This window comes from Dermacentor albipictus, chromosome 9 (assembly GCF_038994185.2).
Source record: "Dermacentor albipictus isolate Rhodes 1998 colony chromosome 9, USDA_Dalb.pri_finalv2, whole genome shotgun sequence".
Classification (NCBI taxonomy): Eukaryota; Metazoa; Arthropoda; class Arachnida; order Ixodida; family Ixodidae; genus Dermacentor; species Dermacentor albipictus.
Window position 1 is genome coordinate 124,672,091 of NC_091829.1, and position 27,299 is coordinate 124,699,389.

The 27,299-nt window shown below is 45.3% G+C and overlaps 1 protein-coding gene across 1 annotated transcript in view; it reads left to right on the plus strand.

The window, feature by feature from the left end:
- The window catches only part of Polr1A (RNA polymerase I subunit RpI1), a 304,676-nt gene extending 286,592 nt beyond the window's left edge, over positions 1 to 18,084 (plus strand). The window contains exons 29-31 of the mRNA XM_065452564.2: positions 2,587 to 2,697; positions 8,221 to 8,413; positions 17,846 to 18,084. Of these exons, the coding sequence (XP_065308636.2) occupies positions 2,587 to 2,697; positions 8,221 to 8,413; positions 17,846 to 17,970 (429 nt within the window). The 3' untranslated portion in view covers positions 17,971 to 18,084. The remainder of the gene's footprint in view (positions 1 to 2,586; positions 2,698 to 8,220; positions 8,414 to 17,845) is intronic.
- Positions 18,085 to 27,299: the final 9,215 nt, after the last annotated feature.

The following is a 27,299-nucleotide window of genomic DNA, read 5'->3' on the forward strand; positions in this document are numbered from 1 at the left end:
ATCTTCTTCCAAAAGCAAGAACTAATTATGAGAAATTTACCATTGCATTTTCAGGCATTTCTGTTTGGAATTCAATACCATCTGATATGAAGTCATCTACATTATTATCATTCAAGCATAGAATGAAGGAGCATATCATGAACACTTTATCTGACTCATAGTATAATTTAACAAACCTAAAATTAATGAGATTTTGTTCTGCTTTACCATTACGCAATGTACTGTTCAATTACTGAGTCACTGAATTTTGCCTATAATTGATAGTTCTCCTAATTGTTAGCTTTACGTGGCCATTTATCCTCATTTGAATTTCTGCAAGTTATCTTTAAGATTTCTTCAATTCTGTTTTGTTTTTTCTTTTTAGCTGTGTGATTATACTTGTGATATTTTTGAATAGATTTTTTTTCTCTTACCCTTTATTTCCGATGATGACATAGAAATTGTATAATATATGACATGACTCACTGTTTGCCACTATCCTACTATCCCCTTTTCATGTCTTGTTAGGAGGTGCCCCCGACAGTTGCTACTTCGGGACCTCCGAATGTGTACTTATACCCATCTTGTATTTGATTTCGTCAAACATGCGTGTGCCTGACCTTTATGTTGACCCCGATAGCGACCCCTTAAGTGGCAGCACCTGTTTCGGTGGAGCAGCGAACACACATAAGCTATTTTCATCTATCTTTCACCTATTTTCGGAAGATTTTCAAGCAATAACTGTAGCCCACAATGCCTGATTGTGGTATTTAGCCGATTCTAACGCGTGGTTTTTTTCCCTAAGAAAATTGGAACAAAAATTGCCTGCACGTGAAACCAAAACCATCTTTGCGGCGTTCATGTGGTTTACCGCATACCACAGATGTATTGTGAGGAACTTGACTTTAAAGAAAAGCGCGGCAAAGCTGGCTTGAGGAAACTTGCCTTCATTGTGCAACACATATAAGACCTTTGCCCATTTTATTGCTAGAAAATTGGGTTCACATTAGATTTCCACTTTATTTAGAAGCTTTAATGTCATTTCTATGTTATTTTTCTACTTTGGACGCATAGAAAGTAGGCACACATTTGATTTAGGGGCATGTTGGAATTGCAAAAATACTACGAATAATACAGTGGTGTGTTTTGCTGTTTTTTCTCCATCTTGTTTAATTCGACCTGCTGGATAACTTGATCTATTTAGTTGGTCCTGTCAGGGCTGAATTAAAGGAAGTCAACTGTATCGAGGTTTAATTAGATATACTGCAGACTTCTGCTTTGAACATACAATTTGTTGTGCTTTTTCGTTACGTTTTTCCTTTTGCTAAAGGAAGTATAATTCTGCTGAAGTTGTAGTGAACAAGCTGGTGGTTAAAGGGCCCCCCACCATGCCCCATAGCAAATTTTGCTTATACGCTGGAAGTTGTTACGTGCCCTTCTAGGGAGCATTCTCCCGCAAAAATTTTCCAAATTGATTAATTAATAGCCGAGATAAAAATATTTCAGTGCCGCGACCCCATTATTTCAGGAAGCGAGCTCCACTGCCTGGTGAGCTACTCTCTCTACTTGCCCCGTCTATCCTTCGCAAGCGAAATTACTTCCCTGCATTATCCCATACCGGACCTCGAGGATCGCTTGACGCATACTTTTTTTTTCTCCTCGGTTTTTTGCGGCGTGGCGCACTTCTGCTGATAGCGTCACATGCGAGCTGTTGTGATTGTCTCGTTTTACGCAGCGCACAATTTTGCGCGCTGTGCACAGCAACATCTGACTAGCGGTATAAATCAGTGCTACGCGAACACTGAGGCAGACAAAAGCGGATCACAGAGCATGATCGTGCACTGGAACACGGTAGAAAATGACATAATTTCGGTGTCTGCTCGCACAACTGCACGACGTGCCAACAATCAGACAGAACAGAAGTGCATCTCTGTTGCTGCAGTGCAAAGTGAAACAAACACACGCAGACATTCATTTGCGTGTCATAGTATTTCTCTAAACCTTAATTCATCTATGGATGGAACAGATTACACAAATAACACATGTTGCCTTGAATAATTCTCGAAGCCGCGTGTCACTAAGGCTGACGTCACAGCAAAGACACATGTACGTAGGTGCACTTACACTTATACGTCATCCCTCCAGCTTGGAGCGCAGCGGCCACAAGGAGAAGGGCAAACAGCGTTCGGTCTGGAATTTCGGCTCTTTCCACGGTGCATAGAGATGTAGTTCTTAGCAGACACGATCGTTAATGCACATTGTTTGCATGGCGCTTGTCAGCTCAAAATGGCCAGACCTGGTGAGGGGCCCTTTAACCTTTATGCATAATTTATTTTTCTCCACTGTCATGTAGGGAATGTATATTGTGGCTCTAGAGGCCTAATCAAGTGACTGTTGTCACCTTTTGTCTCCAGCATAATGGAAATCATGCATTGACAAACAAATAAGGCAGATATATTTAATGAGACTCGACGTTTTAATCGCACCTGCAAGCTGGGAGATGCGCATGTGAATCTTACACTTATGTGCACAGTTGTGTGGCAATTGCAGAGCCCTTCTTTGAAGCTGTCAGTGTTGTGTGTGATGGTGGTGCACTATATTTTGCAGGAAATGTTCCGGTACGGTGAAATAATCGATCTGAAGCGCATCTACAGCAATGACATTCATGCCATTGCCAACACTTTTGGCATTGAAGCTGCAAGAACAGCGATTGCTAGGGTAAGTTTATAGCATGTGGGCTTTTATGACAAACTGCATTTTTACGTGGCTACTGTAGCACTACATCTGCAGGCTTGTAGTGATGCCTGAAACAGGCAGAAGATGCTGAGAGCGAGTGAGGCTATACCAATTGAGGTACAACCAAATTATAAAGGCCCACTAGGCTTCAACAAAGACACTTCCTCACCAGAACAGGAATTGGCCTCCTTGGTGCAGTATTCGGCCACTCCCTCCCTCATGATTCCTACAATTAATCCATGGCCCTCAGTCCCCAGCAGCTGTGAAGCAAGTGACCAAGGCGGCAGTCAGACCAGTAACGCAGCAGAGGGTGCTAAGAATCTCTGGACCCGGACAGGCGGCCAATGGAAACTGACCCTGGCAACCTTTAACAGCCGAACTCCGTCGAGTGAGGCTAGCTTAGCAGGACTCTTTGAGGAACTATCAAATATTGTTTGGGATATCATTGGCCTTATCGAGGTTAGAAGAACTGGTGAGGTTTATACAGCGCTGACTAATGGCCATGTCCTTTGCTTTAAAGGTTTTCCAGATAAGGAGCAATACAGGGTAGGATTCCTAATCCATAAGGACATAGCGGACAACATTGACAAATTCTACAGCATTAATGAAAGGGTACTAGGGTTGAGGATTGGCCGAGTTGGTATAGCATTCTAAAACTGGTGCTTCAGTAAACTGTATCTCCTGTTTTAAAACTGGAGATATATAGACCAAACTGGTCGCTGTCTTAATGAAAGGCTAAAAGAGCATGATTACAATGTGCACCAAGCTATACAGGGACACTTAGGAATTCACTGTCACGACTGTGGGTGCAAGCCGAATATTTATCCGTGAGAGGTGCTAAAAAAGCTCCAATCACAACTTAGTGAGAGAATATTCAAGATGATCTCATAGCAAGGGCTGGCAGCACGTGTGTTAGAGCGCCATGTTTGTGCCTACCTCCACAGGAAGCAAGATTTCTTGATCAGTTTAACCTTGCATGACAGAATTACGCGTTCTATCACATATGATGGTGTAGCCTTATTGGCCTCGAGCTCCTCCACTGGAAAATCTGGCACCACTGTCAGCGTGACATGCTATGAGGGATCACGTGGACATAGCGGCCGCGTCGGCTGCTTTTTGGGAGTGCCGAAGCGAGCTGAAAATGAGTTTAAATTCCCTTGTACGCTGCAGTCCTCATTTAGTGGCGAGATTTTCCCACTTCGAGTGTCTCCTTTACAACGCTTGAAAGCACTACAATAGGTAGTGGCTGCTTTTGAAGGCGTGCAACATGGTAGGCTACTGCTCGGTGCCGCAGTGCCGGACGTACGTAACGAAGCTCGGTGTCGGCCTTCTTCACACGTAGCCACAGGACAAGAAGCTGCATGAAGCTTGGCTCGCGAAACATAAAACCGGCAAACAGTCATCGGCTACAACTCAGGTATGCAGCAAGCACAGAGCGAGGAAGATTTCTGCTATGGCGCCAGGTCTGCGATGTTCAGAAAATGTGCACTGAGACGCTCGCCCAAGTCTGCTGCCCGACTAATGTCATGACGGTTTGGTCTATGAACTTGTCGACACTATGAACTTGTCGACAGCAGTCGGTTGCTGCGAATCTGTACGATCGCTGCATTGAGGCTTCATTCTATTACGCTCCATTTAGTTATACAAACACTATAAGAACATATCTCACATAGTGTGCTCTCGGCGTTTACCTACCTTTCACGCAAGGAGCCTGTTTGGGAGACTCCATCGCGGCGACCGCACGCAGTGGCGTTCACTCTACTTATTCGCTAAAGAGATAGCGTCTGTAAACGATTGCTTTCAGTTTGCTCACGATAATTATTTAGACAGTAAAAAACTTCTCTTGTTTCGAAAGTACTTACAGAAATATCCGGGAGAGCTCGCGCGTGGTGTTTTCAGTGAGCGCTGACAGCAAAACCTACAAGGAGCGCGCCGCGTGATCCCTCATACTACGTCAGAGAGGCGCTTCCGATGGATGGCGACTCCGTAACTCCTCGCCGCCAATATCGGTGTGACGCTTGGTGAAGTGTTTTGATTACATGTCCTGGTACTTTCTTGTAACTATATATTTCGTGCAACTTGCCAATGAATCAGTTGGAAGTCAGCGCTCTGTTCCTTTACCTGGCCAGCTCGGCTTTTTTTTTCTTCCTTTCTATGTTGCACTGTACCAGTTTTAAAATATGAGGGTAGCAGTAGTCGTAATCAAACTTAATAAGAGGTATAGATTAAAGGTAGTATAAGTAAAGATATGGCGCCTATCATCCGTGGCCCATGAGGCTTTGCAAGCGTGTCAAAACAACACCATGGAAAAACACGTTCTCTCAATGGCAACTCAAATAGTTGGCCAAGAACACCTACGCCTAACGCTTAATAAGCTCAGCCATGCCTGCACACTCAATTGAGCTGCTTGATCAAAGCACGATATGATAGTTGAGTTTTCTCACGTCCAGAGATATGCTGTAGTTGTGTTTGCGTTGCTGGGAGTGACACTTCACCAGCACAGTCACACCGGCGACTTCTTTCATGCTGTGAACGTACCCGGCAGCGTAGGGCTTTTCCCCTTTACAATGAATGGCAGGGCGTATTCGACCGTATAATTTTGAGATTGGTTTGAAACCACACAGCAAAACTTCGCCATTTGTTTGTTTCAAAAAAAGCATGAACATGCGATCACGTTGGCAAATCCACGTGGCAGCCCGAGTAGCGTGGTCTGTCAGTGTCAGTTTTGACGGAAGGTGCTACAAGAGGCGCTGACGATCACTGCGCGGACGCGCCACCTGGGCCGTGTCAGGAGCGTATACAGCGGTATTACGCGGTGAAGCATACTGAGCGTGGAAAGGGGCAACTGTCACAGGACACTGGGAATTCTCGGGAATTTTGAATAGTCTGGAAATACTCAGGGAATTTCTGCTTCTATCAGGGAAAATTAGCTGTAATTTTACTGAAAGTGAACAAAAGTCGCGGTAACGCTGGCTGGAGTAACAGAGTAACGTAACGAATCGTCTTTGACGCTGTATTGTCGACTGGAGGAGTTCCCAGTGTACAGTCAACTACCAACTTTCCGGACGCCCAATAATTCAAATGACTCCGCGGCACCGCCACGTTCCCCATAGAGTCAATGCATAAGAACGTCTGAAATTTCGGACGCAAGAACCCTTTACCGTCCGACTTTCTTCCGTGACCGCAGGTCCGAAACGGCATTAAACAAAGCCACCACCGCCGCCATTTTGATTACCTCGCCGCCTCGAACCGGCGCTCTCGCTCACAGATCCGCTGGCAGCCACCACTGCAACGCTAGGCCTAGCTGCTTCGACATTCGCTGTTAAGCTTCTTGCCGTTCGGTGCCGTGTTTTCCACTGAAAGAATTTGCCATTGTCAGCAGTGTCACCAACTCCGCCCTTGGGGTCCTCGCGATTGGCTTCGAAGCTCGGAAAGCACGGCGCGTTGCATAATGCCGATTTCCGAAAGTCAGCTTCGCCTCGTTACAGCGATGTCACGCCGTGAAAATACGCGAAAGTGTTGCGGTGAAGCATAACAAGTGTGGGAAGAGGCAGTTGTCACGGGACACAGTTTGTATTCCTTAAAGGAACACTAAGGGCAAATACTAAGTTGACATAGAGTGTTTAAATACCATTCCAGAAACATTGCAACGCTTGTTTCGCGCCAAGAAAAGACTTCGTTTATGAGAAAATTACATCTGAAGGGTCCCAGTGCCTTTTTCGAAATTCAAATCTCCCGCCGCCCAACCGGGAGAGTGGTGACGTTGCATACGCCATCAACACTCTTTGCTGTTAATTGTTAACACAGTTTTTGTAAATGTTTAAAATGTTTTACACTTGGTTAAAGCAATATTAGCTCTTTGTTTGGCTGGTTAAACTCTGTGCCAACGGCTGGCTGGACCATGGAGACCAATCAGGCAGCTCACGTGCGTCTACACTAAAGTTCCTTCATCAGCTTGAGTTTATGCCTCCACCGTTCCGTTGAAATGCCCAGCTCGCCTGTGGTTACTAGAATACCAGACACGTTCAGTGCTGCGACAGAATGCTCGCAACGCACGCTGCTCTGATAGCTCTAGCTTGGGGTCGACTGCCAAGCAGATGGCGGGGAGTTTGGAGAGGCTTCGCGCACGCGCTCCTAGAGAACTGGAAGTTGACGACGAGACGTGCCATCATGACGCAGAGCCAGTGAAGGCGGAGCTTAGCCCCGATCACTCGGCGAACGAGTTGAGGAAAAAATGCATGACTATGGAGGATGGTAACTTGTAATCGTCTATAGCCCTCTTAATATGAGATGTTTCACACAAATTGTGGCGCGAATGATTAACTTTAGCTGTGCCCTACGTGTCTACAAAATGTGTCCGAACCATTTCAGGGGCCTTTTAAGAATGTTTGGTGCATGCAGACCGCTTGGTACGTCTTCAAGAGTCGTTTGCGTGGCATTCGACTGATGGTAAGCGCGAGCATCATTAGCTAGGCTTTGCACACGACATATCGCTGGGACAAGTTCGGGGTGCAATCATTGCACGGGAAAGAAAAAAAAAAAAACTAATCTAATTTTGACAACAGAATTCAGGGGTGCGATCATTATGTGAGTGCAATCATTATGCGAGTAAATATGGTACTTGTACTGGTGCATACGCATATTGATAGCTGTTGCTAGCAGCACTTTCCGAGTCGCTGCTTTGTAATGGATCCTATCAAAGGGGGTTGGCTACGTCTAATTCGGCGGCGACTACCGCAAGCAGGAAATAGTCACTGCTGGACGACGAAAACACGGACGACAATGATGGCAAGGACATCACAAAGCATGTGCAAATGTATCAGACGAACTAGCAAAATGAAGCTCTCATGCCAGCAAGCGTGCTGGTGTGCGTACGTCAGTTTTGTGCGATCACATGTCCAGCTGTGTTTAGATTCCTTCTTTGGCCCATCTTGTTGCTCTCTCAAACCGAAACTTGGACTGGTCGCACTCTGAAGCCAATGATGTTTTGTGCCATGTTTACTGGTTCATTAGCTACTTATTGCAGCTAAAAAAACAAGGTAGAAAATTTTTGCGTTGGTACTCCTTGAAGTTGAGATCGGCATGCATCGCACCAGTGAACGTTGCCATTGAACATGCGTCCTGATTGAAATGTCCTACAATGAGCATGGACATGTCGCAGTGCAGAGCTGAAGGCAGATTCCTCTGCATGACGTGCCACCTAGTGTATCGCCCACCAGGCAGAGTCCAACCACATGCACAGCCTCAAAGACATTCATCACTGTTGCCTGTTTTAACAATGGCACAATGCAATAATGGTGCAGTGGTTAGCCCTCTCGGCTACGGAGCAGTAGTGGTGGGGCAAAGGATCAAATCCTCACTGTGGCCATTTTCCTTTCTGTAGTTGGGTTAAGGTTATGTTATTTGTGTGCTGTTTTTCTGCCATGGCTTTCTGATGATGTTGGGGTCACACAATGAGCCAAGTGATGCTCTTACATTAAAACGGCTTTGACAAACTCTGTGCAGGAGGTGGCCAATGTGTTTGCCGTGTATGGCATTGAGGTGGACCCAAGGCACCTGCTGCTTGTCGCCGACTACATGACATTTGACGGCAGCTACCGTGCCTGCAACCGCATAGCCATGGAGAGCAATGCCTCGCCCCTGCAGCAGATGACCTTCGAGACCACCATGAACTTTCTCAAGTCAGCCACGCTTGCCGGTACAGTGCGCCTCTGTTTCCTGAGCAGTGTTCTTGCCCCAGCTAGTTGTTGAGAAATATGTACTTGTAGTGGTAAGTAGTGGCAACAAACAGTATCACAAGGACACAAGCACTAACTGCCACCTGTACTTCTTGCTAAATGTGCAGGCCACATAAAACAGGCTTGGCGAGGTATGGATGTTTGGTGCAGTAAAACGAGTTCTCGGGCGAGGTGGTCACTTATTGCAGGCATGACAGCAGCGCCTAAAAACACAATAAAGAAAGGAACGCTGACAGACACGATTGTCCATGTCTCTTCCTTTCTTTTGTGTGTGTTTTTTGGCGCTGCTGTTATGCCTGTGATGTTTGGTGGTTGAAGCCTAAAAGCGTGACTGATATTGAAGAATTTTTAGAACTGGGTGATTGATTGAACAATCTTGCAATTATGTGGTAATGCTTCAAATTGCCAACTGTGACAATATTTTACTTCGGCTAAATTTGGTTATAAATAAGTAGTATATGCTTAGCAACAATTTTGACAAAGCTGCAGGGCTGGTAATTATGTAATCTTTCTATTTCAAGCTTTTAAATAGCACCTTAACAGTTGGCGTGTGCACCTGGTTGTTAGCGGGTAGGACACAAATCTTGGCACATTGCTTCCGAGATTTTCAGTGCACCGTGGGTGATCCTTAATTTTAGTCGTGTCACTGCGCTGGTTCTCTATGTGCTGTGCTCCGCGTTAATTCTAGTGTCATAATGGCAACTATTTTTTTTTCAGGTTTCGTATTGAAAACGTTCATTTTGTGAGCTTTTTGAGATTCATTCAATATAGTAGACTTCTGTTAATTTGACTCAGATGAATTACATTATTTTGCTTATTTCTTCCCAGCTGATAGTCCCAGCCAGTGCTCATGCATATCTATAGTCTCAAACTTGTTATTTCAATCTTAAAATTGGCCATCGCTGGATAATTTGATTTTACCAGTCATCACATATGCGCCTGGCCCCTATGGTAACCCCTATAGTGACCCCTTTAGTTTCAGCGTCTTGTCTTGGTGGAATTTAGAGGACAGTCAAGGTGTTGAGCACACGTAATCTCTTGTTGAAAACGCCTATTTTCGGCCTGCCCTAGGAAGATTTTGAAGGAATAACTGCAGCTCATAGGGTTTGATTACGGTATTTACCTGATTATAATGCATGCCTTTTAAAAAAATTGGGCTGAAGTTTGCTTGTGTTGTGCAGTCAGACACGAAACCAAAACCGCCTTTGCAGTGTTCTCATGCTTTGCCGCATAACACCAGTGCAGTGCGGCGATGCTGCCTTTAAAAACCGGCCACCATTATGCAACAATCTTTCTTGCTAAAAAAGTCGGGTGCCTTTTAGATTTCTATTTTGTTTAGAAGCTTTAATATCATTTCTGCGTTAGTTTAGTACTTTGGACACACATAAAATGGGTGCATGTTTGACTTGGCTGCATGTTAAAATTGGGCAAGTACAGTCAAATGAATTAACGGTGTGTTTTGGCATTTTTTCTGCACCTTGTTTAATTTGACCCTCCGGAAACTAGATTTTGTTGGTCCCTTCAAGGCCGAATTAAAGGAAGTCGACTGTAGTACTTTAAACGCAGAAGTTTTTCTTTAACATTATTTCAAAATTGGGCTTTTTAAACACCATTCTAAATTTCTTTGCAATTGGCCTTTAATTGAAAATGAATGTTTTCTTGTCATTGATTTGTTGGGGTACTAAAATCTGGCAAGTATCAACACTGGCTTCTCTCCTTCACTTTTTCAACAGCAAGCAAGGGACCCACAGATAAAGCTACAATGTTCTGGCTAAGATGGCGCCTGCATGTCTCTCAGGATCAAAGCCACTCGTACGCGCTGTATTTTGGACTAGTGGAAGGAAAAATTCAGTCCGCAGCATCTGGTAGCCAGTTGGTGTTAAGGGGAAACTTTGGTTCGGGGCCAACTTCAATGCCACCTATTAAAATATGCGTAAAACCCCTGGACAACTCCTGGATTGCTTGAATGGCATTTGTGTATTTGGGAAAGGGAGTTGACTTCTAGTGACCGTAGAAAGCAGAATTTTCGTTTATGGTATGTACCTTTACTTACAAACATTGTCGAAAATTGGAAAGCTTTAAAAAGATGTATAAGCACAAAGTTTACAAATCTGTAACTGTGCACCAAAACCAGATACAGTCGACTCTGGTAACAACGGACCATGATAATCCGACGAAAAAATGCCCGTTTCACCCGAAGTCCGTAATATCCAGAACGCCTCACTTCTGAGACTTTGGTTGCGATGTGTAACAATGTTATTGCAAAGAGTGAGTGACAAGCGCACTTTGTACACATCGCAGATAGCTTTCAAGATATGGCGGCCATAAGCAGAAGCCACCTGAGTAGAACCCCCCTCTCCCTCGCCTCTTCCCCGTGCCTCAGGCGGGAAAGAAGGGGGCGCACTTCTGCTGCGCCTTCCTGCCTCGCGTGCGCGATATTAGGCCGCGATCATCGGCTTATTCTCGCAAGCCCGTTGTCAGCCCGTGTCCACATGGCAAAAGTTCATTTTATACGCCCGATATGGGAAAAAATTGGCGCTAATTTCGTCCGCTGTAGCCGATAGTACATTCTAGCACGGTCCGTTAAAAGCGAACTTTGTTGCATTAATAAAATAGGTAGAGCAATCTTAAGGTATATTTGTGCTCCGTTATATCCGAAAGTCTTTTGTATGCCGGTCCGTTGTAACGAGTGTAGACTGTATTGCAGTTCTGTAAACTGCATCTGTTGGAGGATTTGAACCGGACAATTTTGCCATGTTAATTTACAGCTTAAATAAATTTTTGACAGGGTTTTCAAGGGTTCCGAAACATCCCACTAACAGATTAGTAGTATATTTCTGAGCGGTGTATAATATGTCAGTTTTGTCTACCTTGATATGAAGAAAAGCTTGATAATTAAATCTCGCTTTATTTGAAGATTCAGTTACTTCATAAAATTTGTGCAGTACCATAATTTACAATATGAATTATACTGAATGTACTGCAATTAGTTGGGAAACTTGTGCACATTGATGGAAGTTCATATTTGACAAACAGCAGCTGGATAATTTGAAAGGCCTGCATGCATCCTTTTGTATAATTTGCAGTTTGACAAACTTTGTAACCATTGTTTAAACACCCTTTCAGTCTTCCTCCTTGAAAAAGAAAAGCGGTTTTTACAAGGTATAAGCTGTTCTCCTTTTTTGCTGTGCCAAATATTGACCCTTTTCGCAGTGCTATTAGTTTGTTTCAGAAGAATGAAATGGTGCTTCTGCAAGTGTGCCGCGCGCTGCCTCAGTGAAAGCACACGAATGTGAAACCGTTACCGCTTCTCTTCTGCTACTGTGCCATCAGCTGTCGGAAATGTAATTGGGTGTTCACTAATGGCATTTTTCACTGGTCGATGTGGAGTGGCCGCCGAAATCCTCGAGTGAGCACTTGGGCTTCACAAATCCAAATCAGCCAGCGGAGCGCAAAAACGCTTCACGGCGGATCACACAGGAAGTCTGCGTACATGTCACATAAACCAGTTACAGAAGCCATGCCCGACTTCCGCTCTGTAAATTTCCACGGCAACCAAAGTTGCCGTGCGTAATTTGACCGTGGCAGTCACAGAGTCCGTCATTTCCATGCCACACCCGCAAAGATTGTGCATGGACAATGTACATAGAAGGCTTCATGCAGCACCTGCATCACCTCGTAATCGCTGTCGTCTGATCTCTCATTGCTAAACGCAAGCTCTGCAGTGGCACTGGACGCAGCCATTTTGTGGAGCAACACAATGTTGTGAGTACCGACTGGGTATCGATTTCGCTTGAAGACGGAAGTGGTGTGAGCTATTTCCCCCCGAATCTGTGCCTTGGTGGTGGAGCAAGTGAGAGCGATCTGGCATGGAACAAGTTGATCTGAAACAACCAGCAGAAAGCACGAAACCGCTCCAGATCGACCAGTGAAATTCGGATTAGTTGCCATGGAGCAAGATATCCTGCTTCGAATCAATCGGTGAAAAATGCCATAACACTCTGTGCTCCATTCATGCTGAAAAATGTCGAGCAGCAGAGGGAAGAGATGTGCTGTGGTTGGCTGTAAAAATATTGACTGGCATACTATTAAGAGGAAGCTTTAGCTCAGGCCGAACTGACGCTGCCTATTCAAATACATGTAAAATGCAGAAACGCTTTTCTGAGATAACCTCTGGACCCACTTTTATGAAATTTGTTGTATTTGATAAAGAAAGTTAAATTCTAGTGACTGTTGGAAGCAGAATTTCGATATAAGGCCTGAATTTTGTTAAAAGAATTTTCGCAAGTTCGAAAAAAAGATGTACAAAGTTTATAAATAGCTCTGCATCAAGAACAGATATCGCGGTTCTGTAAATGGCTACCATTAGATCATTCAAAGCGGACAAATTCGATATGTCAATTTGTTACGTTGTGTACAAGGGTTCTGCAGATGCTGCATTTCCATATTACTGAAGTTTTTCAGATTCATGTGTAGCATATCAATTTTGTCTGCTTTAGATGTACTGTAAAATGCAATTCACAGAATTGTGCTATCATTTTTCCTTGCTGAGTTAAAGTTGTAAACTTGATAGTTTTGTTTTTCTGAAAATTTGCATTCTTTGCCAATTTTTCATAAATACTGACCATCTAAATAAAAAATTTGAACCCAACAGTCAGAGATTTTAAGTTTTTCTTTTGCATACAACAAACCTCGTCAAATTTGCTGCAGTGGTTGCCAAGAAAAACGAATTCTCCTTTTACGTGTATTTATATAGGAGCATTTGAGCTAAAGCTTCCTCTTAAGAAATGGAATGAATGTGTGGCCAAGTTCACAGACAGCTGCTGCACAAGGGCTGCCCGTGTTGCTGGCCCTTCGCAATGCATGGCTTTCCTCGAGGATGAAAAAATTTGCTCATCCTCCAGCGTTGTATCACTAACTTCTCAAAAAAGGACTTCAACCTAGAAACGTCGGCAAGAGTGAGTACCGATTGTTACACAGTGACAATTCAGAAGGGACATGGCTTTCGGAGACAGCTTCCTTATTCATGAATTTTGACGAAAATTGGCAGAGATAGTGGTAATGCTTTTGCGATGCTATCATAGCTGCTTTATTTACAATATTTTCTTCTTTTGGGCTTGTCCCAAGCATGAACAACTTACAAAATGTTATAGAAGACTCGTTTAAAGCGCTGTGCGTTTGAAAATGAATGGCTGAGTGTGTTACATTCGTAGATTTTATATTTACCACGTGACTTTTTCCATTTCCTCATCTCTTATGAAGTGATTGTACAACATGCATCTAGACTGTGAAAACTAATTGAATCATTAATCCAAGATCACTTGCACTGCACAAGCAAGAATGTCACGCCCTGAACTGCACTTCAGTGAACATAGCAAAAAAAAAGAAAGAAGGAATTGAAATAGATCAAGCAGTCGCGAAGAAATCAGCGGAACATGCTGAGCAGGAGGCAAGAAAAACAGTTCTGAGAAAAGCGAAGGTTGTGTGCATTTCGCAGAACCTTCGAATTTCTGAGAAATGTGAAGGTTGTGGGAGTGTTCTCCACCTGCGGCAAGTTGTTTTTTCATCCACTTTCATTTCCACTAATTTATTGTTTCTTTATTTCATTTGTTAAGCACAAGTGATTTCCCCTATTTTGTTCGTGTTGTTAGTGTTTGTTGGCTTCTTATGATATGACTAATAAAAATCGGGCCCCTCGGCCAACCCCCTTTCTTCTCGTTTAGTTCTCAGAAAATGGATTTCAAAGTTGTACCTTGGACAATAATTTATCACAGGGCATCAGGGCTGTAGTGATTGATGTCTTACGAGATGTGGGGCTTCTGGAGTGTTTTGCCTTTAGTCTGAAATGATTTACTTGCCTTTTTTCCTCCAAGACATCCTCCTCTGCTGCTCTGTGAAGAGCATGTTGGCCAGATTGCAGACCAGGTGTTGTGCAATATCCCACAAAGGCATAGCAAGTCCTAAAATTGTGCAGTAAAACCTCTTAATATGCACATGCTTAATAAGTAATTCCTGGTTAAATACAGTCGTGATGAACCTCCCGCCCTGTTGCCATTGAACCTAATGCATTGGCTGACTGCTTAAGCTGTAGTCGCTTAATGAATGCCAAATGGTTTGTGGGTAGTATTACAGTGAAGCTGTATGTGGCTAGCCGATTCGTCCATTCGTCTGTTGCCTGTGCACCAATAACTCCTCTGGTGCAACTCTATGCACATGCGCAGAAAAAAAAAAAGGAGGGAGAAAGAGAGGCGCATGATCAGCCAACAACACCTAGATTGCACAAGGCCTGTTTACTCCGATCCATGAAGTCATGCTACCTGGCCCAAAATTTACATTGGTAAGGCTAGCGTGATGAAAGCAGCGACGTCAAAATCACTGTTGCCTACTTGGGAGCATCCCCATTAGATTCTGTGGCAGTTGGGCCAGGTAACATGATGTCATGGATTGGAGTGAAAAGGCCATGTGCTGTCTAGGTGGTGGTGCATTAGCTGCACCAGTAGTGACGTCGTTGCTCTCTCTCGTAGCCAAGCGCGTGCAAGCAGTTTCTCTCGGGTTCCGAAATAGGAAGGCCATGCATCCTACGTACTCCTGAGGAGCAGCAAGCTTTTGATCAGCAACACCGCAAGCTGAACCGGGAATGAGCTCATCTACGCCATGCCGATGCTGCATCCCGTGCACAAGAACAGGCTTGTGCAGCTGAGCGCAAGCAGCAACTGCGTACTGAGGATCTGGCAGTCTACCAAGCCATAGTTTAATGAACCATCAGGATTAACCTAGTGATAAACACCGAGGCTGCACATTTCAGCTTCGCTGGTTAACCATTTGTACGGAGTGCTTGGGCGATGATTTTTTTACTTAATTTTTCGGCATGTAAAAAATGTGGCATGGTGGAGTGTTGTATGCGCATATCATAGATAGCTAGATTGTGTCTCCACGTGTCTGAAGGTGCCATGCGCGAAGCGCTTGGTCACAAAGTTCACGTCGCTGATGTTCGGAATGCTTAGCTGTGGGGATGAGACATCAAGTAACGGAGGGGTCGGCGGTGTTTCTGCGATGTCTGTAGAAGCACGGATATTGCAGAAGTGCAATACGTATCTCGTTTCATCGAGATCAGGGTGGTCAAGGTGCAGAGAGTTTGCACACCTGCTCCTTGCACTGAGACAACGGCCATACGGAGCGAGTGCCGGAACAATGGCGAGTCGCACTGGAGTTGCGTGGTGGGCGGGGCCAATCGGAGACTCCGGAGCGACCTTCAATCATTTGTTTTTTGTGCGCTTGTTTATGTATGGAGGGGATAGCCGAGGCAGCGTGAACTTGAAGACAGAGAAACACGCTTTCCAATGAGACCACGATGGCGACGCTCGGGTGCGCCGTTCTGGAGATATTGTGGTTTGAAAAACACTGCTCTTTCGTGATTTCCACAAAATCTTTCGCTACCTTGGCTTATACAAAAAAATTTTATAGCACTTCTACGTGCTTTTCGGTGATGGCATTTCAGAATCGGGTAGAAAAAAGGATATAGAAACTGAAAAAAGGATTTTCGATTCTTTTGACCATTTCTCGCAATGCGAAAGCCGTGTGCCGCTTACTGGCACAGTAAATTCCTTGAACGTTTTCTGCGCCTATCCACCTCAACTCGCACTTACACAAGTCTATTGTCCATGTATCAAGCACAAGGGAATAGAATCAATGCTCCAGAGCATGAGCCACAGCTATATGGACATCACATGAATGTTCGAAGCAGAACATTCTGTTACGGTCCACAGGGTAAACGAATGACTAACAATAATATGTCTTTGCTACAAGCTATTACAAAGTACAAAATGTCTTATGTTCTAAGCCTTGAGTGCTGCAACAAAAATTTGTCGCAACTGAGCGCACCTGCGAGGCATTTGGGAGAAAAAAAAGAATTTGCGTGGTTCTGCTATCGCAAACACCAGAGACCAGCGAAGCTGGTGGAAGGCCAGTAAAGTAGTGCCAAACCGTACACGTATTCTAATTTTTGCTGGGCTTCCTCCAACTCTGCTGGTCTCTGGTGTTTGCGATAATAGAGCCACACGATTTTTTCCACTGCTAGAAACAGGACTGCTGAAGCAAGCGTGCTGGTTTTTATTCGGAGAGCAATGACTTAACACCACCTGCGTCCTCGCCATGCTGCTCCTTCTGCCCTGCTAGGCTCCACCCACCCTCGCCGTGTCGCTATGCTGCACGATGCTATCTTTATACTGTGCTTTCACTCTTTCTCAGCTCTTTCCTCCAGGCTTGCAATGCTGCGGACGTCAAGAGAAACCCAGCGAGGTTCTAACAGCTCCACTGTTATAAGCAGTTCTATAGTGACCACACTGAGGAACGTTGCTGAGCCAGAAACATGACAAGCCACCGTTTCACAGTTACTGTGCCAAATAAAGAACAAGGAGTGAAAGACACTGATTCTTATTTAATTCAGAAGCAGAAAGGTTAGGCACCTTAGAATGGATTTCTAGCCCCGATTCTAATGCAAGTACCATAAACGCCACCCGTACCGGTTGTACAAGGCTTGATGAGCTCAAAAGGTGCTTGCATGTCCTCCTAAGCTGCGGCCAATGTTTCGTGTCGTCCACCCAGCTGCTGTCTACGATGTCCCCCAAAACAGTTTTGCTGAGCCGCATCCGTCATGCGCATCCATTTTAAACACAGAGGCAGCTGAGGCAACTAATGGATGTGTTGCCACATGATCAAACATGGTTGCGCCCACGGGATTGCCATGAAAAGGATTTATAAATGTGCGCCCTCTATAAAATAAAGACCAGTTAAAAGTCAGCACTGTGTATGTCTCTTCTATGTGGATCCCTAGTTATTTATGAGCTGTTATTTGATGATCACGAATAACCAACTAGCCTGAATTTCAGTTCTAGCTTTTCATCTGCTTGAGTAAGTCTCTGCTTGATTGGGCAGAATCCAGTAAGTGAAGTGCCGCATGAAACGTCATAGCATCTGCGCTAAACTATGTTAGTCTGCACCAGCCTGCTTGAAATGTAGGTGAAAAAAAAAAAAAGCCCTAGTTTAACTCGCTTTATACAATAGCCAACATGCATTTCATTGCATTCGCTTAGAACGCTTGGGAATGCGTAATTTACAAGCTTGACTAAAGCTAATTGGGCAACTCTCTGTATATTTAATACAGCATTTTTCTCTCTCACTTTTGCCTGGGAGAGAGAGAGAATGAAACCTTTATTTGAATCAGTGACTTGTCAGACACCTGGGAAACCATTCCAATAGCATACGTTCAGTTTGCCACTTACATCCCTAATTTTGTTGGCTTTCTTTATAACAGTATGTCATTTGGAGGAGCACAATGTCAATGATTATCATGGTTTATGACCCCCTCTCCGCCCATGTTTTCTTGATTTCAGGTGCTGAAGACCACCTCAACTCCCCATCCGCCCGGCTTGTGGTGGGCAGGGTGGTGCCCCTGGGCACGGGTTGCATGCAGCTACGGCAGCCTCCGGTCCCCAGCTTCAAGTTGCGCTCACGCTAAACCCATCGCTGCTCTGGTAGAGCCACCGGCCATTGCAGGACCACTGATTGCTAAAATGGTTTTACTGTCTTGGATGCTTGTTTGTTCTAATATTAAACTAATATTTTGCCTGTTTTTAAAGTTTATTGTTTATTTTAGTGCCTATTTAAAGCTTATTTTTTCATATTGTTACAGATGATTGTGTGTTTATTTACAGAGTAAGGTTAGTAGAGATGATAGCCGTTGAAGTGCTGCTGCGCAGGGACCGTTGTCGTCCTCTTCTTCAACTTTCTTCTCTCGCCACATTACAATCCCTCTTTTGCCAACGAAGCTCGCTGGAAGAGTTATTGTTCAGTGACAAAATAATAGCGCTTAAGACGAGCAACATGTGCAAGTTGGGTTTTGCTGGACGGCCGATCTGTAGACAATGGGCATGTGACCACATAAGTCACTCAAACAGTCTAAAACAGCTAACAGGCCAACATAGTGTGACAGAAACTTGCGGTGCAAGCCATACCTGCCCTGTGGGGTCCAAAGCCACACCAAATAACATTTTTAAAGAGAAACTGATTTTGAGTGTGGCCGTACCACTGTTTTCAGCTGTTTTGCAATGTTACCGCGCAAATGCGTTCTATCTCTGGGGCTTCTTCGGCAAGGCAGTCTTGGCGATTGAATCTTCGGAGTATAGGGAAGGCAATAGGATGGCCTCACGGGAGATCTGCGACGATCGGGCATAAAGCAGGTAGAAAGGGCGGTAAGTTGTTTCATGTTTTGCTTTGCTATATATGCATACACAATGAATGGCGAGACGTCATCCCAGTTCTTGAGGTCAGAGGACATGTACATGGCCAGCATGTTCGTCAGAGTTCGGTTTGTCCGTTCAACGAGACCGTTGGTCTTTGGACGATATGGTGTCGAGTGTAGGAAATGAACATTGCACTCTCGCAGCAGCTCTTCTACAGCGTCGGTGATGAACTGCCTACCGTGGTCACTTACAATCACTTGAGGTGGGCCATGGCGTAGAATAACAAAACGCAACAAGAAATCTGCGGCGCAAGCAGCGGTGGATGAGCTGCTGTTTCTGGGTACCAAGTGAGCTGGTCAACACAGACGACGACCCAACAGTTTTTCGACGATCATGGAAAGGGGCCCTGGAGGTAGATACCAACTTGTTCAAAAGGTGTATGTGGAGGAATCAGTGGGTGTAGAAGTGGCACACTTGAAGGTCGCTTGTAGCGTTATCATTGATCGCAACAGACCATGAATTATTTTGTCGTGTGATGCACATGTGGCCAGCAAAAGCGTTTCTGGACAAGTTGCAGCATCAGGGCGAATGATCGGATGTCGCGTCGGATCATGCATTGCACATTTATTTATTTATTTATTATTACCTCAAAGGCCCCAGTGTGGGGTATTACATGAGGGATGGGTGACCACTTCAGTGGAATATGGACTCAATGGCAGCCTTGAAATGATGTGGATTGGAGTGGTGCACGGCATCGGCGGAAAGGTCATTCCAGTCCCGGGCAGTCTTCACAAAGAAAGAATGTAGGTGCGCAGTGGTCCGGGCAGGCGGAGGATACACAGATTTTTCATGACATAATCGACAAGACTGGTGGTGTGCTGGAATGATGGCTAAAGTACTAGGAGCAGAATGATAAAATTTGTGATAAAGACACAGTCTGAAAACATGACGCCTTATATCTAGATTGGAAATTCCTGCTTTTAGCTTTAGCTGAGAGACACTAGTGTGGTAAGAATAATCAGAATAAATATAGCGAGCTGCACGATTCTGAACTGCTTCTAGAGTGTGACTTTGAAGACTTTCTGGCATAAGGAGGAAGCGAGCTGTACTCGCTGAGTAGTTGGTTTTATACAGCAGGCCGTTGCGTAGAGAAAACGGACCACTGGCTTTTGGATTGTGAGCAGCGACAAAAAGACGTTACAAGCTTGCGTCGTTACACTGACCTGGCTGGAAAGCAGTAAAGTGGGGAAATTCTGGAGTAATAGCAGCTAGACAGTCATCGAAGTTGTCTTCATTGGAGTGTGTTGTTGCCAATCGTAGATGGTAAAGGCAATCAGCTGCGGCCACGCCTGTAAGTTACCGCGAAGTCATTCTTGAATTCCTAAAGCCCATCATGCCAGATGATATTCTTATTTTGGTCGAAAGATTAAAAAAAAAGCACTTTTATTATTCAATCAGAAAATAATGTGTTGCTGCAAGAACAACATACAAGCATGATCCATTAATTACGTAAAATCAGCGACATGCAGACCCCCCCCCCCCCCAAATAAGCCATTGCTTGGCAGCCTTTCCTACTGCCTACCCTCCTTCCCGTGGCACCACCACTGTAGTGAATGCCATCCTGTACAAATGGGTGAGAGCCAGGCTCATACACGTCCTAGTTTACCTCCATTACGCCGTACCCAATTCGTTGGCTCAGTCCCCTGATGAGACGGTTAGCCTCAATCACACTCCTTTTCATCCCGCTAGACTGCCCCTGGACCTTGGGATTGTGCACATGCAGCACCTTCGCAGAGCCCTATCCGAGTAGACGCAACCCAACGTCTAACTGTACAGCTCTTAAGGTACTGGGGTTCTTTAATGTGCACCTTAACAGAATTACGAATTACAAATAGAATTCCGGGATCTGGTTTGGACGCTTGGGCCAAACCATACGTGGGCCAGTGGGCCGATACCGAAGATAGTACAATATCGAGCTGACCCGCAGCCAGTTCGCCATTAAGGAGCCCACATGCACAGATTCGCTGGTCATCTTTCACAGAGTGGAAGGGCACTGAGTTTTGTTGTTGTTAAGCATGAACTGGACATGAAATTTCAGGCGCCCTACAAGCCAAAAATTAGCATATATAATCGCTACCTGAAACTGTTTTCAGTTACCGAGTGCCGTCCGCAATAAAAAAAAAAAAACGTGCCAATTACTCCGCATTCTGTTGTGCGAGGAAGACGGAAACATGAATGGTATGTTGCACTGCAGTTTTTTTTTTCTAGCAGAGTACTTTTAAATCTGAGTACAGGGTGCCGGATGGGGCCCATATTTTATTTGCTTGAAGTGGCAAGCAGGACGTTTACATATGTTTTTTCTGGCTGCGCCTCGCAAGACGTACTGATGAAAAACTATATGCGCAAAAATACACACGAGGGATACATACTGCTTGAAGAACCAAAAATATTCTTTCTCCAAAGGGAACCGTACAATAACATAGTAGAATAAAAGCCGACACTCCAGCCGTCACCGAGCAGCATTAAAAATCAATAAAAGGAAATGAAGAGAAAGAAAGGAATCTATTCCTAACGCATAAATACACGTCGTATCCAATAATAAACACCATTTGGGTGGTCTAATCGCAAACAGTAGTGCGCGAAGCAGTATGGACGATCCCGGCTAGCAGAATCGGCAGCAGTTTCGAACAGCGCGACCTTGATGTGGCCGTATCCAGTTAAGGGCCCAAACATGGTCAATCCGGCCGTCCATTCCGCCCTCGTCCACCCGCGTATGGACGCCCAAAAGGCGGATAGTGTCCGCGAAATTCGGCACGCATTCAATGCGCACAAGCGGATCGCACGCGCACGCCTGTTGGGCGACACGGCCTGTTGACAGCTGGCAACCATACGGCGGACCAAATGTGTTCAAGGTTGGCAACTACCTTTGACAGTAGACATCGCCTCCTTTATGCAGAGCAGGTGCTGCAGCATACGACACTGGCATATGGTACTGCATCGGCCTAAAATATGCATTCTCACATGCATTGAATACAGCTCCTAAATTAGTTTACATACAGGTATGAAATGTTGTAACTGCACCATGTGATAAAATTTCAATAAGATCACCTGAATACCACATAGAACATCTTTAAGGGTATAGTTGGTGCAACGTGCCTTGATATTAGAAGTTGTGCTGTTTTATTCACACACACATGCACGTAAATGTAAGGTACACATACATTTGTGTTTACGTGTTACTGTGTGCATCAAATGAACAGCACCACTTATACAACAAGCCATAAAGACAAATAATTTTTTCGTACCAGTCCAATTCCTATTAGCTATGCAGTGATTTTTTTTTCTCACATGCAGCAACTCAACTCTGTGCATAAGTTAAGCTGATGTTGCTAATCTAAGCTAGACGTGGGTGTCATGTCCAGAATATCATAAAATAAAGAAGTGACCATGCGTATGGGCCTAAAATTGATGGTTTGGCAATATCTTATGTGGCTGGGTAGTAAATTTATGTCAGAAAAGAACAATTCTGCACACTGACAAAGCAGTGTGGCTAACCTAATATAGGGAGCAGACACTGCCGGCAGAGTCGCTTGAAAATTTTGCCAGCAGTTCGTCCTCATTGGCTGGCTTCGATCACATAACTAATGCCGACATAACTGTGAAAAATTGTGTTCAGGATAAACTCGTAGCAGCCATCAGGCACGTTTTATATTGTGATAGCAGCTGACTTCTCAGGGACAATGCACTGTGGCCATGAACATGCATGCTCAAGAATGACAAGAGGTGAGGTCCCCCTTTCCTTAGTCTGGCAGCGCAGCTGAAAATGGTTCAGTTAATGAGTGGAACCATGGCCTATGCAAAATAAAGATCAGTCAGATAGCCACTTATAGCGTCCAACATCCTACACCCACGAATGATGGGTAGCAGTAAGCTTACTGGCACATGAAAGTGCACCGGAACAACATTTGATGGACATACTTTGCAGGCCCAAGTCAGTTTAATGCACATTATTTGCTAATCACTGTTGGAAAAATGAACACGAAGAAAGAAAATAAAGCACTTATCAGGCACATAATGCTGGTATTTGTGCTATTGTTCGCTTTAAACTGAAGGCTCGTGCCAAAACAAGCGACACGAACCAGATAATCAAATAGAGTGGATATACAAAGTAACGGCAAACTTTCGCTTACCAAATTCAGCCTGCATTAGTAATGTGACCATAGTTAGCCAGTGAGGAAGAACTATAGGCAAAATTTCATTCAAGCATTTATGCTGGCTGCTAGCAGAATATCGTGTATCACCATACCTGTCACACTTGTTACTACTCGTCTTACGTGTTCATTTTTACATTCACATTGCTTTTTGTCAGCAAATGTTAAATTTGTACTTAATAAGAAGGAAGTTCCCAGTTCTTGTCTATAACATATTCATCTACCATGCCACTGGTGTCATCACAAACAGACTGTGTGCCTAGTCACCAGCCAAAAACGAGCAGTTAGGATTTTTGGCTATATGTAAGACGCATCACAAAATATAAAACAGTTTACTTTGTGAAATCTAGAAATTCTTGCCATCCACACCAATGTCCACACAATAAAAAGCAAGGCTGCCCGAAATTTTTATTCATGACATTAGTGCTGTCAGGCGTGTCCACATTTCAGGACAAGGCTGTATGTCTTGATGCACGTTCCCTAAACTCCCCCACAATAGAACCACCTTAAAAAGTGCAGTAACAACTTCTGAAACTAATCATACAAGCACGAAGCAGAAAAACGCCGGTGTGATAGGGCTTATATGTAAGGGTACTAAATATGAAAACGCGATCGGCAACACTTCTGCACAGTTTACTTCTGAGCACACGCACATTGCGTAGAATGAGCACTTCTACATCCAGCAATGCTGCGACACATCGCACATATATATCGCGGTTTGTAGCTTGCGAACACACTTCCTAACAGCAAGAACACAGCTCGAACGTCGCGGTCACCACGGCGCATCGCAGCCGGCAAAACGGCTCACACGCTGAATGGCAGCGATAACGAGGCAACAAAAACTTATCGCTACTGATCGTATCACTACTTCCGAAAGCTGCGAACTGCTGGCATTCACCACTTCGCGGCAACGAACCGCATACCAATCGTGTTCGCTGGGTGCTGTTAGATATGGCGCCGTTTCCTGAGGCTACTTCGAGTTCCCCAAACCACTTCGAATCGCAGCACAGCTAATTGAGGAATGCAGAAGCAGGGGTGCCACATTCCTGAGGCAGGACACTTGCAAACAAGTTCGTACGCCGCCGGGATTAGACGGGGCCTTCGGACAATAGAGCCCAATCGTCACCCTTCTTTTGCTACCGAAGACATTTGCTACCGCTGTGGGGCCGTAGCACCGGGAGCAGGTGGGCCTCGGACAATGGAGCATGAGCGCCCCCACTTCTCCTCCTTTGAAGAAGCGCATTGCCAGTCTGCGAGGCAAGAGCGCAGGGGGATCAAGTGATCAAGCAAGGGGGCCCAAGCGGCGACTCTCTTCGCCGGGTATGACACCATCGCACGGGCGCCTACCATTGGCTGAAAGTGGCGTCATCTGAGCAAACCCTCCCAAGTTTGGTTTTCATCCCGAAGTCCGTACCTCAACCCCTACATCTGGTTGGCAGCGGTGAGATCGCCTCCGAATGCATCAGCTGGTGGCAGCGCTACGGATGAACCTTCGTCGAGAGAGATCCTAAGGAACCGGGAAGAGCGAAGAAGAGAGATCCTTCGTCGAAAGAGGTCCGAAGAAACTGGGAGTAGCGAAGAAGGAGCGAGCCTTCGACCCAGGGAGTCCGGAGGAACCGGGAACAGCGGACGAATGAACCGGATGGCAGGGTGCTGCAACCGTAAGTGAGCGCGTGGTTTTTTTCCTTATGATTAGCCAGACTCAAATGTTGTGTGTTCATTTTGATAGTTCTGGGAATCGGGAGTTTGATGCATTGTGTGTTTGCACAAATTAATTAAGGAAAACAGTTTTAACCACCGGTCGGGGCAGCTGCCATGGATCTTAGAAGGTTGGCGAGGTTAGACTTGTTGGTGTGCGACGATTTGGGAGTTGAGGCGGACGAACGGATGGAAACGCCAGCTATCATAAAGGCGATTAACGATAGTGGCAATGATGGCAAAAGCATTGAGCTTGCTTGGGAGGTGATACAGGAACAACGGGAGCGTGAGCGTCGTGAACGTTTGCGGGAGCGTCGTGAACTTAGGAGTGAGCGTAAGCGTGAAGAACGCGAGAATGAATGGAAGCATGAGCTTCAAGAACTTACTCTTAGGTGTGAGCGTCACGAACGTGAGAATGAACGCGAACGTGAGTATCAGGAACGTAAGCTTGAGCGTGAACAAAAGTATGAGAGAGAGAAGGCAGCACTGATCAAAGAGATACAGTATTGTGATCAGTTATTGGCACAGAGACAACGGCTGTCTGAGAATTCTGTAGGTAGTACAGAGCGAAAGAATGTGAAAGTGTCTAGCGGACTTTCGCCAAAAGCCGACGAGAAGAGTAGTGCCTGTGAGATTGGCTGCCGATTCATAAGAAAAGGGAAAAGGCTAGCTGCTAATGATGCCTTAGTGGCAACAGAGGCCGTTAAAGGCCGTAGTGAGAGCGACGAGGTGCTGTGCCAACAGATGACTGTGGAGACAGCTAGGCCAGCTGCGAACAAATTAGCACAGTTACCGCGCGTGTGCGTCGCTGGTAATGTTAGCGAGGTTGCTAGCGAAGAAAAGGGTACTTCTGACCCGACAGAAGCGAGCACCCATGTAGAGCCAGATGTGCGTGCAGAAGTGAAGTGCGAGCTAGCTCGAGCGATGCAGTTGAGGGTAATTCTCAGGATTGCGAGCTGCGTAGCTCAAGAGAATACAACTGCATTATTCAGGGATTGGTGCGGCTCTCCGCCAGTCTAGATGGCCTAGATATGGATGATTCAGTTGTTAATCATTCGGACTGTGCGCGTGAGATAGCGATCGATACCGACGGGCTGTGTGCCGATGCACAGCGTGAGCTGGGCAATGTAGTAGAGGGCAGTTCGCAAGAGTGCGAGTTGTCTAACTCGAGTAAAGCCTGCTGCATTGTTCCAGAGTCGGTTGGGCTGTCCGCCAGTCGAGGCAAAGTGAGAGTAGATTTAAATGTAAATCACTCAGACTGTGCGGGTAAGAGACCGATCCGGGCCGACGAAATGTGTACCGGCCAGCACGAGGCACGAGAAGGCGACAGGAAAGCGAGTGCAAAGAGAAAGCGCCGTAAAAAGAAGCGCGATAAAAACCGAAAGACGGTAACTAATGTAGCGCCGCCAAAGATGGCGAGAACCCCAAATGGGCAGGGCGCGAGGAGAAGAAAGGTGCGGTCGTCACTGACGATGTTGACGCATCCTAAACGTTCAAACCACCGGTCCAAGGGGGACCGCGAAGCATGTTCTGCGCGGACGCGGACAAAGGGCACGAGGCTGTTAACTCCTCGTCGTTCCGTAGTTCTTTTCATAGCTCAGCGTGCAGTTCGAAGAAACACAAGGTGGCAGGACGAGACCAGGTGGGGAGTAGCGACGCGGTCAATCGAGTTTGTGTTGAAAGCGGTGCGGGAGGACCCAAATTGGCAGGGGACTGTAACGTCTTGAAGGAGCTGATAGTGAGTCAGCCCTTTTGTTGTTCCCCCGTAGCCAGAGTAGCTTTGAAACCGCGACCACCCCGCGTTCGACTCAAAGTATGAGTCAGACGTTAGCGTTTGGAAAGGGAGGCCAAGAGCCCTTCCGTAGTAATGAAGTGTTTGTTTTTTATTTTTGAGCATCGGAAAGTTTTCGCGATTTGAGACTAGGATTTCTTTCAAGGTGTAAGGTTTGAGCTTTGTTTATGTTTTGGTTTGAGAAAGCTCCGAGATTTGAAAGATGCGTTTTAAGTAAACATGTAGTCTCGCGAGATGCTCATTAATAAGTAGATAGGCTTTTTTATTGTGTGTGTGTGTGTGAGTAACCTGAAGGTCAAGGTTATCGTTCAGAGGCCTATCGTAACGCGCGTGTGTTTTAGTTAACCTTCTTTTTTTATAAGCGTTTTTTATTTTCTAAGGTTAACCGCGTAGTTTTCAGTGAGTGCATGAGTTGCACTGAGAGGCGTTCTTAGTTCCATTAACGCGTGTCCTGTGCGGACGGAAGGAAGCAGAACGTTGATGACTGGGTTGCTCGTGTGTGTTGAGGGCAGCCGTATTCTGACTTCTCTGATAAGTATGCGTGGAACGAGTTATTAAAAGACGCATTATTTTAAGGGTTCTGCGGAGTGTGTAAGTCCCGCAAGTTTAATTGTTCGTTTATGTCACGTGTCCTGTAGGACTTTCAGGGAAGAAACGTGAGTAAGCGTAAATGAAAAGTTTGCCTACAACGCAAGTACGCGTTTTGTTTAGTGACCACAATGCTAGTGCGCTTGTGATTACGTGCTTGTGAGGTTGACCAGACTGTTCAGTGGCACCAATACGTGCGATAAGTACGCCACTGCGATAGATTGGAAACATGCTGTTCGTGTAGTTATGCCACTTAAGTTATGTTCGGCTGTTTTCATTTGTTGTTTGCATCGTCAACGACATTTTGTTTTGCAAC